At 38.9% G+C, this 12588-nt stretch overlaps 1 protein-coding gene across 1 annotated transcript in view; it reads right to left on the reverse strand.

Annotated features, from left to right (window-relative positions):
• Positions 1-12588, reverse strand: part of nabp1a (nucleic acid binding protein 1a) — a 28344-nt gene that overhangs the window by 8902 nt on the left and 6854 nt on the right. The window contains exon 5 of the mRNA XM_064975737.1: positions 57-120. Coding sequence (XP_064831809.1) covers positions 57-120 — 64 coding nt within the window. The remainder of the gene's footprint in view (positions 1-56; positions 121-12588) is intronic.

Here is a 12588-nt window from a genome sequence, read left to right on the forward strand (position 1 = left end):
TTCATTGTGGATTTTCTGAATAGATCAACTGCCCCACCACCCCAATTATCACTTACCTGACTGAGCAGGTGTACCTGAATTCTGATTAGGCGGAGAATTCCCCCTCTGATCCGATTTGCCCTGCAAGGGGAGACGTGGTGAGGGCATTAGAAAACACTTTTAAAAAGTCCATTAAGCATCCTTTCACACCATTCAATATGTTGGGGATAACTAACCCACTAACCTCATTAAGACTGTTAAAAACTAAAATCACTTTACACATGTAGTCTGAGACAGATGGGCAATTCCTGTTCTCTGAAAGTGGAATTAGATTTTTGTTTGTGCTTTCAAATTAACATTGATTTAGGTGTGTAAACTGAGTATTTCCTTTTCTAGAGTGTCTGCCGTTGATGTTGTTCTTGCTTTTTAATTAGCATCTGATTTACAGTACACTTTAGAAAGTTTTCACACCCCTTCACTTTTTTTCCACATTGTGGTGTTACAAAAGTGGGATTAAAATGGATTTGTCATTTTTGGTCAACAATCTACGCAAAATACATATGTCAAAGTGGAAGAAAAATTCTAACATTTGCCATAAAAAATAAAACACCCATAGATCTTGATGAGTATTGAGTCAATACATGTTAGTCAACTTTGGCAGCATTTACACTTGCAAGTTTTATTTTTTTATTTTTTGAGGGGGGGGGGGGTTTAGATCAGCTTTAATATTGCAGATTCCACCAATGTAATTGTCTGCATTATTTCCAATCCCCCATATCTTTTCTTTTGTAAATACACAGTGCAGTTGGAAAGTATTCCACATTTTGTTACGCTACATCTTTATTCTAAAATGTATTAAATTGTTTTATATTCCCTAATCAATCTACACACAATATCCCATAATGACAGAGCAAAAAACATTGTGTGCAAATTTTTAAATAAAACCGAAATCACATTTACATAAGTTCCGACCCATTACTCAGTACTTTAAGCACCTAAGGCAGCAATTACAGCCTCAAGTCTTCTTGGGTATGTAGCCTATTCCCAGCCAAGATGGAAAGATAAATGCAGTCAGACTTGACATTGGTTAATCAAATCTTCCCATTCTTGCTCAATGTTGCATGCCTTTTCAAACAGCTACAACTATGTATTTGCACATCAAGTCCTTTCTTGACTTGGATGGCACAACTGTACAACATCTGAGCTTGTTGTGTTTGTGGGGAAGGGTCTGTGTTTATCCCACATCTGTTACTATGGGGTAATGATATAAGGAACAATCTAGGATGAATCACAATTTTCAAAAAAATTGCTTGCCAAAAATGTACATTTTGTATTTGGAGAGTTCCTCCCATTCTTCTCTGCAGATCCTCTCAAGCTCCGTCAGGTTGGAAGGGGGGGGCTGCACCCTGCTATTTTCCGGTTTCTCCAGAGATGTTCGATTTGGTTCAAGTCCGGGCTCTGGCTGGGCCACTCAAGGACATTCAGAGACTTGTCCCAAATCCATTCCTGCATTGTCTTGGCTGTGTACTTAGGGTCATTGTCCTGTTCGAAGATTAACCTTCTCCCCAGGCTGAGCACACTGGAGCAGGTTTTCATCAAGGATCTCTGTATTTTGCTCCGTTCATCTTTCCCTCGATCCCGACTAGTTTTTCAGCGGCAGGGACTGGGAGACATCTCCACAGCATGCTGCCACCACCATGCTTCACCGTAGGGATGGTGCCAGGTTTCCTTTTACTGGAGAGTGGCTTCCGTCTGGCCACTAACATAAAAGGCATGATTGGTGGAGTGCTGCAGAGATGGTTGATTTTCTGGAAGGTTCTCCCATCTCCACAGAGGAACTCTGGAGTGCTGTCTGACCATCAGATTCATGGACACCTCCCTGACCAAGGTCCTTCTCCCCTGATTGCTCAGTTAGGCCAGGCAGACAGCTCTAGGAAGAATCCTGGTGGTTCCAAACTTCTCCATTTAAGAATGATGGAGGCCACTGTGTTCTTGGGGACTTTCACTGGTGCAGATTGTTTTTGTTACCCTTCCCCAGGTCTATGCTTCAAAACAATACTGTCTCAAAGCTCTACGGACAATTCTTTTGACCTCATGGCTTGGTTTTTACTCTGACATGCACTGTCAGCTGTGGGACCTTATATAGACATGTGTGTGCCTTTCCAAATCAGGTCCACTCAACAGAATTTCCCCACAGGTGGGCTCCAATCATCAAGGATAAGCAATGGAAACTGAATGCACATGAGCTCAATTTCAAATTTCATCGCAAAGGGTCTGAATACTTGTGTAAATAAGGTATGTTTTTTATTTAATACATCTTCCATAAAACATTTTGCTTTGTCATTATGGTGTATTGTGTGTAGAATGTGGAGGAAAAAAAACAATTTAATCAATTTTAGAATAAAGCTGTAACCTACCAAAATGTGGAAAATGTCAAGGGGTACTTTCCAAATGCACTGCATGTATATTTCTTTTTTATTTGTTCCATCTTTGAAATGCAAGAGAAAGACCATATAATATTGCAGTTTAGGTGCAATTTAGATTTTGGAGTGTGCAAAGTTTCAGATTGATCCAGTGAAGCAATGCAATATTGGACAATGTTTTGTATCAAGTCTGCCCAAACGTGCCAAATTGGTCAATGGATACATTTTCAAGTACATAACTAGAGAGAACATACAAAAATGATATGGTAAGTCTACACACTCCCAGGAATGTCATACATGATGGATCATTAGTTTACACACATCTAGATAGCCGGGCCGGGCGGGGTGGGTGTGGAGCCAAAGACAGCAGAGGTTCAAACTGTAGAACCCAGTTCCTACATTTGAATATAAAAATATATCAAACCAAACTACGGTACATGTTATCTCTGGGACCCTCAGGATGACAAATCAGAGCAAGATTACAGAATGAAAGAACATGATTTACCTTCAGAGGTGAATGTATCAAACCACTTGCCATGATATGTTTGTTTTACTCTCAAAAATAGCATGGTATACTTTCATTGTAATAGCTACTGTAAATTGGACAGTGCAGTTTAGAGGTCGACCGACTATGATTTTTCAACGCCGATACTGATTATTGGAGGACCAAAAAAAGCCGATAATGATTAAAATCGGCCAAGTTTTTTATTTGTAATAATGACAATTACAACAATACTGAATGAACACTTATTTTAACATAATACATCAATAAAATCAATTTAGCCTCAAATATATAATGAAACATGTTCAATTTGGTTTAAATAATGCAAAAACACAAGTGTTGGAGAAGAAAGTAAAAGTGCAATATGTCCCATGTAAAAAAGCTAAACATTTAAGTTCCTTGTTCAGAACATGAGAACATGAAAGCTGGTGGTTCCTTTTAACATGAGTTTTCAATATTCCCAGGTAAGAAGTTCTAGGTTGTAGTTGTTATAGGATTTATAGGACTATTTCTCGCTATACCATTTGCATTTCATATACCTTTGACTATTGGATGTTCTTATAGGCACTTTAGTATTGCCAGTGTAACAGTATAGCTTCCGTCCCTCTCCTCACCCCTACTTGGGCTCGAACCAGGAACACATCGACAACAGTCACCCTCGAAGCATCGTTATCCATCGCTCCACAAAACCTGCTGCCCTTGCAGAGCAAGGGTAACTACTCCAAGTCTCAGAGCGAGTGCCGTCACCGATTGAAAAGCTATTAGCGCACACCCCAAACTGTTGCATATACCCTGACTCTGCGTGTAATGAACACAAGAGAAGTGACCATTTCACCTGGTTAATATTGCCTGCTAACCTGGATTTCTTTTAGCCAAATATGCAGGTTTAAAATATATACTTCTGTGAATTGATTTTAAGAAAGGCATTGATGTTTATGGTTAGGTACAGTCGTGAAACGATTGTGCTTTTTTCACAAATGCGCTTTTGTTAAATCATCCCCTGTTTGGCGAAGTTGGCTGTCTTTGTTAGGAAGAAAGTCTTCGCACAGTTCGCAACGAGCCAGGTGGCCCAAACTGCTGCATATACCCTGACTTTGTTGCAAGAGATGTGACTATTTCCCTAGTTAAAAGAAATTCATGTTAGCAGGCAATATGAACTAAATATGCAGGTATAAAAATATATACTTGTGTAGTGATTTTAAGAAAGGCATTGATGTTTATGGTTAGGTACACGGAGCAACGACAGTCCTTTTTAGCGAATGTGCACCGCATCGATTATATGCAACGCAGGACACGCTAAATAAACCTTGTAATATCAACCATGTGTAGTTAGTTAACTAGTGATTATGATTCATTGTTTTTTAAGGTAAGTTTAATGCTAGCTAGCAACTTACCTTGGCTTCTTACTGCATTCGCGTAACAGGCAGGCTCCTCGTGGAGTGCAATGTAAGGCAGGTGGTTAGGGCGTTGGACTAGTTAACTGTAAGGTTGCAAGATTGAATCCCCGAGCTGACACTGTAAAAATCTGTCGTTCTGCCCCTGAACAAGGCAGTTATAACCCAACATTCCTAGGCCGTCATTGAAAATAAGAAAGTGTTAAGAGGTTAACTGACTTGCCTAGTTAAATAAATGTGTAAAAAAAAAAAAAAAATCGTCCAAATTGGTGTCCAAAAATACCGACATCCAATTGTTATGAAGACTTGAAATCGGCCCCAATTAACCGGCCATTCCGATTAAAATCGGTCAACCTCTAGTGCAGTTAGATTAACAAGAATTGAAGCTTTTTGCCCATATAAGACATGTCTACGTCCTGGAAAATTTGTTACAGTTACAACTGTCATGATAATCACATTAGCACACGTTAGCTCAACCGTCCCGGTATACGGGCACACCGATCCCGTGGAGGTTAATCATTTCTGCCCTCCGAAGTCACTATATAAATAGGCCCGTTTAATTTCATCTAGCTTGCCGTTCCAAGTAAAAACATGTATTTTTTTGCTCATATAATAAAAATAGGTTGCTAGGTGTAGGCAAGGCCATAAAGCAACTGGGATATGACTCAAGAGTTACTCAGGGTGATTTTAACAAATACAGGGATTTTCCTTTCTATGGGAGCAAGATCGTATCCATTTTTGCTAACTTTATTATCATGTATTTTAGTGAGATGATTTCCCGAAAAATATATTCACATCACCGTCAGACCCTTTAATTGGAAAACTACACAGTAATGTAAAAGTAATTTTTTGTGATCAATGCGTAATATAGTTCAGTATATAGGCTTGAATGAGCAGCTCCTGAAGGAAATTGCAGAATGGCGCAAAGTTCTGTACCCACTCTTCAATGTGAATAAAGGGAAACAAAATACAATTGATAAAAAAAATTAAACTACAGTTTTTAAAAAGTATGTCATCTATGTGGCTGTGTAGGGATCCAAATTTGGGATTTCAAAGACATTAAACAGCATACAAGTCTGAGATATATGGTCCCTTGATATTGCTGGATCTGATTTTAATCGCTAACATTTAGATGGCCATAAATGGATATGCTGATAGTGGACAACCTTGTTTTACACCTCTTGACAATTTAAAACTTTGAGAAGTAGCCATTCTTTACCATTTTACATCTAGGGTTACTATACATAACTTTAACCCATTGTATAAGAGATTCTCCAAAATTATAATATGCAAGCCATTTATATATAAATCCCAGTTGTATTTTATCAAAAACCTTTAAGTCAGCTGTAGTGTTCTACTGTTTCCCGTACTTGTCTTATTTACAATGTACAGTCAATGTAAAAAAATAGTCTGATTAGGATGAATAATATCCGACAATACCTTTTTAATACTATGCGCTATACATTTTGCATCACAACACTGAAGTTTAAGGGGCCTTCAATTTTTTTATGGACTGTATCTTTATAATTTACCACTTGGGTCCTGTTTCAATAATAATGAAACCAGACCTTGTTGACTATCTGATAATCTACCAATTTTATAGAAGTGGTGAAAACAAGCTAATAAAAAATGTCCTCATGGTATATCAAAAAAGGTTTGGTATGCAAATCCAGCCCTGGAGTTACTGGACTTAAAGGCTTTAATTGCATCAAGAATCCCGCTCTGTAATTCAGCCTTCACCAGTCTCTGTGCAGCTGTTCATTTTACATTATTAATAGGAAAAATAATCTATACAATCAGCTTTGGTTAGAGGAGACAAACAAAAACATGCTTTTAAAGTACTGTGCTTCCACTTTCAAAATATAGTTTGTGAAACATGGGTGACTAATTTGTAACAAGTTTCTGTAAATTATTTTTGGTAACACTTCTAAATTGAAGATTTTTAAAAAAAATGGCGCATTTTCCCCGTATTCCATCCAGTTCAATATTTCTTATAATATTACTCTTTAAATAAGCTCCTCCATTTGTTCCTATTTTCCTCCAACTTATTCTGAGCCTCTATGGTACAGTTTGCATTGCCATCTGTACTGTTAGTCCTATTTCTTTCGTATATGGACTCTTGACATGAATTGTTTTTGTTTTAGAAATGAGTACCGAATTGCATAGCCTCTAAAGGCAAATTTAAAATTGTCCCATACAATATGGAGATCTGTTGTACCTATGTTACCTCAAAAAGTCAGTTAAATTCTTCTGTCCTAGCTAAAACAAATTAACATTCCATAGGCTTTGATAAAAAATGTCCAATATCCTCACCCATGTGGAAATTCTGTACGAGTAATGTATATGCCAATTACGTGAAGGTTTGAACTAACTTTTGGTGCCAGCGAGAATGGCATAAGAAATAAGTCAAGACGACTAGCTTGATTGAGCCTCCACCATGCATCTCACTCGGTCAGGATATTTAAGCCTCCATATATCCACTAGTTCTATTGCATCTATGATATTAATGATCTCCTTAAGTGCATGAGGGTTAAAATTGGTAGTGTGATTTCCTTTACAGTCCATTGAGGTGTTTAAAACCGTCTTATAAATCTCCCACCATGATGATATTATCCACCATGATAGGACAATAAACAAACTACTAAGAATTTTTTAAAATGTATATCCCATATCTGCACAAAATTGAAAGCTCTCAACTTCTGCTCATAGACGCACATGGATGGGCTCTGACATTTGCAACCATTTTCTTTTTTCAATCCACTTTCCCCAAACACAAATACACACCCCACCTTACAACCACACAAACTGTGCCTTATGTCCTCTGTTTTATTCCTACCATGTTGATTCCTACCTAATTTCAGGCTTGAGTACTTGTGTTCCAGTTCCATATTTGAAAATGTACTTTTTCAATAATTATCCTCTCTTCTAATGCCATCTAATCTATTTATAAATACTATACATAGAAAGTTGAAAATTGTACAGACTCAAACTACTCAACGATGCACTAAAGAGCCTATTAGTTTCCTCAAAAGCAAACAAAGAAAAGCTCCATAATCATATAAATAAAATACACTACACACATCAGTTCAACAGTGTTGAATAATACTGTGCATCTTTAAAAAGACTTTGTCTAAAATCTACATCTACATTTTTTTACAACATTCCACATCTTGAATGGTATAGTGTAGTTGTAGTTAATTTCTTTATCAATTGTTGCATTTTACAGTTTCCCCACCAAAAAAATATTACAATCCCTACCATGGATAGTATTGGGTGGTCGATTATTCAACGACTCTAGGAATTTTGTAATACATAGAAAAGTCATGGAATGGTCCTGGTGTCTCGGCACAATTTGTTATCAATATAGTTTATCGACTACGAGAGCTACACATTTCCCTTTTAATTTCTTGCGTCGAGCAATCCCGGATCAGGGATTCTATTTATAGCCTCAAGCTCATTAGCATAACGCAACGTTAACTATTCATGAAAATTGCAAATGAAATAAATATATTTGCTCTCAAGCTTAGACTTTAGTTAACAACATTCATCTCAGATTTTCAAAATATGCTTTTCCAACAATAGCTAAACAAGCATTTGTGTAAGAGTATTGATAGCTAGCATAGCTATAAGCCTAGAATTCAGCCAGCAACATTTTTACAAAAACAAGAAAATCATTCAAATAAAATCATTTACCTTTGAAGAACTTCAGATGTTTTCAATGAGGAGACTCAGTTACATAGCAAATGTTCAGTTTTTCCTGAAAGATTCTTTGTGTAGGAGAAATAACTCCGTTTTGTACATCACGTTTGGGTACCCCAAAAAAAAACAAATTCAGTCATCAAAACGGCGAACTGTTTTCCAAATTAACTCCATAATATCGACTGAAACACGGCAAACGCTGTTCAGAATCAATCCTCAATGTGTTTCACATATCTCTTCATTGATATATCGTTCGTGGTAGTCTACTTTCTCCGGTGAATCGCTTGGAAAAAGACGTGCAGTTGAAGATGACGCACCAATTTCGACGGAGGACACCGGGCGGACACCTGGCAAATGTAGTCTCTTATGGTCAATCTTCCAATGATATGCCTACAAATACGTCACAATGCTGCAGACACCTTGGGGAAACGATAGATAGGGCAGGCTCATTCACAGCCATATAAGGAGACAATGAAAAACAGAGCCTCAAAAATCCTGCTCATTTCCTGGTTGAAGTTTCATCTTGGTTTCGCCTGTAGCATCAGTTCTGGGGCACTCACAGACAATATCTTTGCAGTTTTGGAAACGTCAGAGTGTCCTCTTTCCAAAGCTGTCAATTATATGCATAGTCGAGCATCTTTTTGTGACAAAATATTGAGCTTAAAACGGGCACGTTTTTTTATCCAATAATGAAATAGCGCCCCCATAGATGTAACAGGTTAAGGGTTAATGGCACACAGTCAAGGTTAGGCTTGCACAGATCGGGAGGAACATTCCTGTGGTTGAATTGTCCTTCTAAACCTAACGGTTCCGCCGCTGTCCCACTAAAAGCCCCTGAAATTTAGGGCCAAACTTCATTTTGAGCCTGCTTTTTTCACAGTTGCTGCACTCAGAGCGAGCTACGGCCAAGCGGGGCGTCCCGTTGGAACTTGGCATGCTCTGGAGACTATGGTGATGCCATTTTTAGTGTTTATTTCAGAATGCCATTGAGGTGATTGTCTCTCTCTGTTTAAGCATATTGCAAATGTACAAAAGTCAACGAGCAAGTCAGCGTCCATTAGTCAATTAGATGTCATTCTGACACCAAAATGATACCATCTGACACCAAACCCACTTTTTCCAAATCGTTTAGAAGCCAACTGTCACATATTTCAGAGCTGGCCCATAATTCACAGCGCCTTCAGTTTAAAACATAATAAAAACGTAAAACACATAGTTACGTTCTAGCTGCGGGTCCAGTTCTGACATTGTGTAGGCCTATGTGAGGCGACCCCGAATCCCAAGTTTCGGCTCGATAGGTCATTCGGTGCCTGAGAAACGACCTTCATTGGTGCTGAAAATCCACTTATTCCATGCCTTGCTACGGGGTCCTTGAATGAGCTATTGGACAGAAACGCTGGGGTCCGTCTCTATGGGCCGAGCCGGTTTCAATGCACCTAGTCCTGCGACTCTGGGACATTTCTAAGTGTTGTAATGGTTTTCGTAATGGTCAAAATTAATTGAAGTTATTGCAAATATACGAGGCTGATTGTCTGAGAATGTTCTAGAGCCACGTAACTCACCACACACTATCGACCCGAGGTCTAGAACAGGTTTCTAAGTTTCAGAACTCTAGTTCTGACGTTTCTCTTTTAGTTCGCACAAAGGTAACTATTGCAGGCACTGTCTGTCTACGCACCACACTGTGTCCCTCTGTCCTTGCTGTGTGTGTGTGTGTGATTTTTTTCTTGGAAATTTTATGGGAGACATGACTGATTTACAGTTCATGGGGGTAGCCTAATCTCACACATGAGGTTTGACCATTTTAACCCTACGAAACAGCCCGTATGACACCATTTAAGGCACTTCCGGTTGGCACAGGAAGCTATAAGTAAACATATCCTGATTGGGGTATGCCTTTACAGAATCCTGAGTTAAATGTTTACGTTAACTTGTTGCAACTCAAGGGGCAGTATTTTCATTATTGGGAAAAAAACGTTCCCGTTTTAAAACGAGATATTTTGTCAGGACAAGATGCTACAATATGCATATAATTGACAGCTTTGGATAGAAAACACTAACGTTTCCAAAACTGTAAAGATATTGTCTGTGTATAACAGAACTGATGTTGCAGGCAAAGGCCTGAGAAATCCAATCCGGAAGTGCCCCATATTTTGAAAGCGCTGAGTTCCAATGAGTGAGCTGTGAATGTGCCATCAACCAGGTTACGCTTTCTACATATTCCCAAGGTGTCTACAGCATTGTGTTGTAGTTTTACGCATTTATGTTGAAGAATACCGTAGGGGGTTACATTGCGCAAGTGGTCACATGATGCTCCCGGAGAAAATCTCACGTAAAGTACAGAGGTAGCCATTATTCCAATCACTTCTGAGAAACCAATTGTCCCGGTTGATATATTTTCGAATAGATATTTGAAAAACACCTTGAGGATTGATTCTAAACAACGTTTGCCATGTTTCTGTCGATATTATGGAGCTAATTTGGGATATTTTTCGGCGTTGTCGTGACCGCAATTTCCGGTCGATTTCTCAGCCAAACGTGAAGAACAAATGGAGCTATTTTCGCCTACAAAAATAATATTTTGGGAACTTCTACCTGGGAGTCGTGAGTGAAAACATCCGAAGTTCAAAGATAAACGATTTAATTTGATTGCTTTTCTGATTTGTGACAAGGTTGCCTGCTGCTAGCAAGGCATAATGTTATGCTAGGCTATCGATAAACTTACACAAATGCTTGTCTAGCTTTGGCTGTAAAGCATATTTTGAAAATCTGAGATGACAGGGTGATTAACAAAAGGCTAACCTGTGTTCCAACATATTTCACTTGTGATTTTCATGAATAGAAATATTTTCCAGGAAGATTTATGTCCGTTGCGTTATGCTAATTAGTGTCAGATGATGACAACGGTCCCATTCACGGGATGGGGTGTCACTAGAGGTTAAGAACTGACCGATTTACACAGGGTTGAATGCACTATCAAACTGCTAGTTGGGTATGGAAAAACACTTCGGGTGATTTTAACCACTTCTGGTTGCTCCAAGAAGCATAGAATCAACACAGGTAGACCTCATAGTGGCCTGATGGATTGTCATCGAAGACAGGTTCATAAGACATTCATAACCCACATAGGCGTCAGGTTGAATTTAGGGGTGCAGGCAATGTATTCCTATGGGGAGAGAAGTAATTGAAAACTGTTTGATGTAAACACCTTTTAACTGTTTGACGCTACCCATTCCTGTTGCAGGGTCATTTGTCAGCAACCGCTGAATAGCATAGCGCAACAGTCAAATAACAGTCAAATAATATTACTAAAAATATTCATATTCATGAAATCGCAAGTGCAATATGGCAATATGGCAAAACATATTAATCCACCTGTCTCAGATTTTGAAATTATGCTTTACAGCGAAAGCAATCCAAGCGTTTGTGTAAATTTATCGATAGCATTATGTACACTTAGCATCAGGAAGCTTGGTCACAAATCGGAAAAGCAATCAAATTAACCGTTTATCTTTGATGATCTTCGGATGTTTTCACTCACGAGACTCCCAGTTACACAAATGTTCCTTTTGTTCCATAAAGATTATTTTTACACCCCAAAATACCTCCGTTTGTCGCGTTTTCAGAAATCCACAGGAAAGAGCGGTCACGACAACGCAGACGGAAATTCCAAATGGTCTCCATAATGTCCACAGAAACATGTCAAACGTTTTTCATATTCATTCCTCAGGTAGTCTTTAGAATAAATATTCGATAATATGTCAACCGAGTGTGTAGGTTTTTCAGTAACAGCGGGAGGAACAATGGCGGCTTTACTCAGTTGCGCAAAAACTCACTTTGAGAGCCCCCCCCTGTCCACTTACGCAATGTGATCTTTCACGCTCATTTTTCAAAATAAAAGCCTGAAACTATGTCTGAAGACTTGACACCTTAGGGAAGCCATAGAAAAAGGAATATGCTTGATATCCCTTTAAAAAAATGGAGGATAGGCATGCATAGGAACAGAAGTGTTTCAAAATGAGAGGCACTTCCTGATTGGATTTTCCTCAGGGTTTCGCCTGCAATATCAGTTCAGTTATACTCGCAGACAATATTTTGACAGTTTTGGAAACTTTAGACTGTTTTCTATCATAATCTGCATATTCTAGCATTTGGTCCTGAGAAATAGGCTGTTTACTTTGGGAATGTTATTTTCTCCAAACATAAAAATAGCGCCCCCTAGCTTCAAGAGGTTATTAAGGGTTAAAGTCAGGCGGGTGACCGTTAGGCTTGCACAGATCGGGAGGACCTCGGGAACGTTCCTGATGTCAAATTGTGCTTCTCACCCTAAAGTTTCTCCCACTGTCACCCAAAAGCAAATTTAATTTAGGGCCAGGCTTAATTTTGGGCCTACTTTTTTCATGGTCGCTGAGCGCGCTACGGTCAAGTAGGGCATCTTGTTTAACTCGGCACGGCCTTGAGAATATGGAAATGCCATTGCAGGCTCGGTGTCTTTAAGCACCGCACTTCGTCACTCTATCGTGTGTGTGTGTGTGTGAGAGAGAGAGAGAGCTTTTCTTTGACATCTGTTGGGAGAAATTACCGATTTACA

The sequence above is a fragment of the Oncorhynchus masou genome, chromosome 10 (assembly GCF_036934945.1).
Source record: "Oncorhynchus masou masou isolate Uvic2021 chromosome 10, UVic_Omas_1.1, whole genome shotgun sequence".
NCBI classification, from domain to species: Eukaryota; Metazoa; Chordata; class Actinopteri; order Salmoniformes; family Salmonidae; genus Oncorhynchus; species Oncorhynchus masou.